General features: G+C 38.1%; 1 protein-coding gene across 1 annotated transcript in view; it reads right to left on the bottom strand.

Moving 5' to 3' along the window:
• Positions 1–5,104, bottom strand: part of NUP210 (nucleoporin 210) — a 128,523-nt gene that overhangs the window by 48,227 nt on the left and 75,192 nt on the right. Inside the window, exons 22-23 of the mRNA XM_019504616.1 lie at positions 2,043–2,171; positions 890–1,017 (exon numbers count right to left, since the gene is read on the bottom strand). Coding sequence (XP_019360161.1) covers positions 890–1,017; positions 2,043–2,171 — 257 coding nt within the window. The remainder of the gene's footprint in view (positions 1–889; positions 1,018–2,042; positions 2,172–5,104) is intronic.

Below are 5,104 nucleotides of genomic sequence, written 5' to 3'. Positions count from 1 at the left end.
AGACTCTGCCAGGAGGCCCCAGAGCCCCTGCTACAGTCTGTGAATGCAGGGCTTTTAAGTGCTGGGAGATTGGGGCTGGGCAGGGGATAAGGCCAGGCAGGACAGCCATGGGGGCTTCTCCTGTGGCTCCCCCTGCCCAGGGAGAGGTAGGCACAGCTAGAGGAGCCGCAGGAGAACCTGCAGCTGCCTGACTGTGCCTGTCTCTCTCCGGCCAATCTGAAATCACTGAATCTCTCTGAATCAGCACTGAATCTTCTGAAGCTGATTCGGCCGAATCGATTCAGGACAGTTATCTGAATTGAATCACACTGTCCTACAAATTGGCTAAATCTGAATCAAATACTTCCCTATTTGCACAGGCCTAGAAAACAGAGCTTCTAACAGAAATGGTGATCTAACTTTGTTAGTTTCAGAGGGTCAGTAAAAAGTTAAGTGAGTTTGATAATGTCAGAATGATTTTCAGGCAGCCATGTATTCATATCATATTATTTATACAGACTTTGCTTACAAGATGCTCAGCACCGAATAGTGCACTACAAGTTCATGACAAAGGCTCCAATTCAGGAAGGTCAAAGGGACGTATGCCCACGCTTAAATTCTTTGCTCAATATAAGCCCGTCTCCATGCCCCCCGCCCAAAAGAGAAACTTTATTACAAACATTTAAACTTTTAAAAATTACTGCTAAATCAAAATAAAAATGTTGAGGTTGTACAGATAATGCTTTAAGACAATCTGAGTCTTAGAATTCATTACATAGGGAGTTTATCAGTGAATGCATGCTACTTGCTTCTCCAAGAATGTCTTTGCTATATTATATTTTTTATTTTCCCTACCTAGAAGCAATTTATTTAGAAATTAAAGGGAAAGAGAGACCATGAATAAACTTACACCAGTGAAACAATTTGAGATGCTGCCCTTAGTTTTAAATCCATAAATGCGAGATATTTAGCCAAAAAAGGTTTCTTGGAGTCATCCAATACTCTGACAGAAGCTTTAACTGTTTTTCCAATCTCCACCTGCAATAGTCACTCTCTATTATTAATTGAAACAAGATTTTAAAGTTATTCTTCTATTTCAACATAAATGTTAGTTGCATTCACATTCAATTTCTAAACAGATATTAAGATAATGGACTCTGAAGTTAAATTGGTGCTAGTTTTAAAACAGCAATCCCTGACAGGTAATATTAGTGTCAAGTGAAATTAATCAATTCAGATATTTCAACTGGCATGGACATCATTCAAGCAAACATGAGAAATCTGAACTTAAATTCTGCTTGCACATAAAATAAAAATACATAAAAAAAAGGAGAAAGAAAAGAGAAAAAATGACTGTGAAAAGTTCTCCCAAAAGGTCCATGATGAATCAATCACTCTCACAAATTCTTAAAACAAAAATGTGAACCAATATTATTTCAGAACTATGTATTATCATCATCATCGCTGCTCTTGATATTATTATTACAGGCAACCTCTGCTTAATCTATTTCACTTAGTGCTATTTCGCTATAACGCTTATTTGAAATTGATACCCGATTTCACTTAATGCTCAGCAAGTTTCATTACAACACTCGCAGTCGCCATCTTGAGTCATTAAAAACAACTGCAGTCACCATCTTGGGTTGTCAAATACTTTTGGTTTCGCTTTATTTTCGTTTCACTTAATGCTCGGTTTTTCAGGAACCAATTAAGAATGCTAAGCAGGGGTTGCCTGTATTATTAATAATAATTAGCAACTATTTGCATAAAGGCAAGTGCCTAGCAGCCCCAACTGAAATCATGACTCAACTGAGTTGGGTATTATGCAGACTGGTAGCAAGAAGCAGCCTCTGCCCTGACAAGGTCAGAGGGGAACAGTGAGGCACCAAGACTTGAAGTGACGTCTCAAAAACAAACACAGCAGTTCAGTGGGAAAGCTCATGTGCCATTACTGTGACATCCCACCATGTTGCCTTGTACATACATCAGCTTTCTGTTTACTGCCAGCGCAGCAGATTTTGTGTATTAGTATTAGCAATACTAATAGCTCAGAACAGACTAACCTTGTCAACAACTCGGACGTACAGCTCTAGTATATCAGATACATATATTTCAGCTTTGGCTGGGGCAGGAAAAGTTAGACATAAGTCATGAATCATTACAGTTACTGATCCTGGAAGTAAAGGATGCACCTGAAATACCAAAGGAAAATTTTAATAAATATGTTTTCCATTTTAAATCATCTGTTCTATGCAGGATTAAGCTTATTTTCCTCTTACTGCAGAAAACATTAAAAATTGACATTTCAAAACATCCATTTCTTCCACTAAAGCAAAAAGAAAGTGGTAAAATGTATTTAAACAATCTCATGCTATTCAGTAAATGTAAATGGCCTCTAGATAGTAATTGCATTAATGGACCTAATATGGTAGTAAGCCTGCAGGTTCTGTGTTCGGCTGTCATCAGAAAAACAAACAAATAGCAAATCATCCAACACAAAGAAAAATTTTCCTTAGAGATAAAAACAAAACAAAAAACCTCCTACACTACAAACCAGGAACACATGCTGTACCTCAAAGCATTAGCACTGCTCTTCCTGAAGTATGCAGAGTATCCTTGTTTCCCCTTTTGAGCTGAGTGGTTAATCAAATTATGGATTGCCCTTGTTAGGAGGAGCAATTGATGACTCAATCATCTCTCTGATTCCTGCTTTGTTCAGGGAATAGGAGTTATACATTCTTTGTAAATAAAAAGGATTGTATCAAACAACAACAAAAACATCTTTATTAATAACTCCAAGCCTATTTTAGGCAGCACTCTGCCCAAAAATCTCACTCTTTTTTATTAGAAACACACTCCCAAGGTAGATTCAGATTTTGGTAACCCCCCTCCACCCACATTTTTGTATGTATTTCAGATTGGGCTTCCTAGCATTTCAGCTCTCTGGTCCATAAAAGGAGTATATTTATTTCTTACAATTGTCTAAAAGAATCATATGGCCCATGGACCAGATCTAGCCAACACAACTATTTTATTTGGCAAGGAGTTTGGGATCAGGGCTGCCCACCAAATTTCTCACTAGGGAACCCTGATAACCATGGGGCTGGGGATGCGAGTAGCAGCTGCCACCACTGTTTGCTTGTCTGCCACCACCAGGTCTGAAGTTGGAGAACCTATTATTGTACTCCTGTTGACAGCAGTTGTCTAACTTTGCTTCACACTATGGAAAAGAATATCTTGTTTTACAAATGTATTCACCAAATATTTTTTTAAGATTCAATTTAATTTACGTGAGTGCATTATTTTGGCATGGGCAATCCATTCCCCTTAACACCTGCCACCATGCTGATTTCCCAAGCCAGAGTACATTTCTTTCTTAAGAGACCATGCTGCAGGATCCACAACAGGAAGCTAAACAAAATCCAGAGGCAACATGGATTTCAGATGGAACAAAACAAGACCTGTATTTTTACAGAGCGTTTTTGTCATACTAAAAAAACCAAAACAAGCAAATAAACCCAATGCTTCCTTGCATTTATAATCTGACAAGTGCTGAAAATAAATCTTGGTTCATACAAAGTCCCTCATTGCCAGTACTGCCACATTTCTAAAGACTACCATTCTGTTATGAAATCACTAAGATTATATTATTATATAATATATTATATTAGTTATATCATTGCTTATATATGTGATGAATTAGTTATAACATTGCTATATTCATGTAAGAGATCTGACAAAAGAATTATTAAGAACTGAGATCAACTTCACAAGTTTCAAAAATAAATTCATCTCTTGCTGACACCTAGCTCTTTGAAAATGTTGCCAGCTCATAATTTGTACAGATAGGCAGTAACTTGGATGTTTTTAATCAATATTACCACACTACCAGCAATAAAAACAGCCACGTGTCCTCACAAGTTCACAATTAATTCTATTTGTTTCATTTAATTTGTTCACATTTACAAAGAATCATGCCATGGGGATAACCCTTCCCCCACAAAATACATTATATGTAGTGCCTCATACAAATGTATTGCTGGCATTTAGATCAAGTCAAGCGTAGCAGCCTATGGTGTGTTGACTGAATCTTGCCTATGAAGAGGTCCAATTTGGTCTGTAAAGGTCTGAGTTAGCATGGGGGATTGACGGCCTGGGCACCCAACTGCTCTGTAATACTTCCCTCTGCTGTGGAGCCTTCTGCCCCACCACATTTGTGCTTACACTTGCTGCAGAAGGGTTGGGGAATCAATGGTAAGGATAAGTACAGGCAGTTGGCCACTTCCAGGGGACAGAGACTTGCGGCCCATGGCTGGTGTTGGGCTGCAAGGGCAGCCCATGCCAACAAAAGGTTGCTGATCCCTACCCTAGAAAAATGCACAATGCATCTAGTTCTGAGAAGGGTCTCTCAAACACAGGGAAACGGGTTTAATATTTTCATAATTTTTTTCCATCTTAAGCTATAATGCTGCAATCCTATTAGAGCATAGAAAAAATGCAAGTTTCTTCCTTAGCAGGATCCGAAGAATCTGAAGATTTTACTAGCATCTTTAATGACATATAACAATTTTAATATGATGGCTATAGTCAACTTATCGTTCTACATGGTATTTCTGAACTAGTTTGTATTCTTATATATACACAAGACAGATAATATGAGCACTTACTGCAAATATTTATGGACAGTAAGAACATAGGATTTGTACTTTCAATGTCTGATCAACCTTCTTCCAAAAAGTAAGGTTTGTTTTTTTAGTTCTCTGACCATTTGTCTGAGAACTGCCTGCTTAAGCAAAGATCTTGGGAAATAGAAAATAAAGCATTCTGATTATGGCTACTGCTTGGCTAGTTTTAGATGTTTTCCTTTGAGTTTCTTAAGCATGGACACCCTTTCTTGGAGGGGAAGTACTACAGTGGCATATTAGCAGGTAAACAACAAAAATGGGGTTTATATTAGGCAGTCTTATTTCCTAACAAGAGTTGAATAGCTTTACCATTGGAAAGTCTGTATTTCAGTGCAGCTGTGAAAAATAATCTCAAAAAAATTGCAAAAATTGAAAATCTAATGCAGGTTTGTGTTTTTAACTTGTGCTGCTGGGGGAGGGGCACGGGGCGGGGGGGGGGG

Source organism: Gavialis gangeticus, unplaced genomic scaffold, assembly GCF_001723915.1.
Source record: "Gavialis gangeticus isolate Ggan-Ray unplaced genomic scaffold, GavGan_comp1, whole genome shotgun sequence".
In the NCBI taxonomy this organism is placed as follows: Eukaryota; Metazoa; Chordata; order Crocodylia; family Gavialidae; genus Gavialis; species Gavialis gangeticus.
Note: the sequence above shows the minus strand (reverse complement) of the source record. Positions and strands in the feature narration are given on the sequence as shown.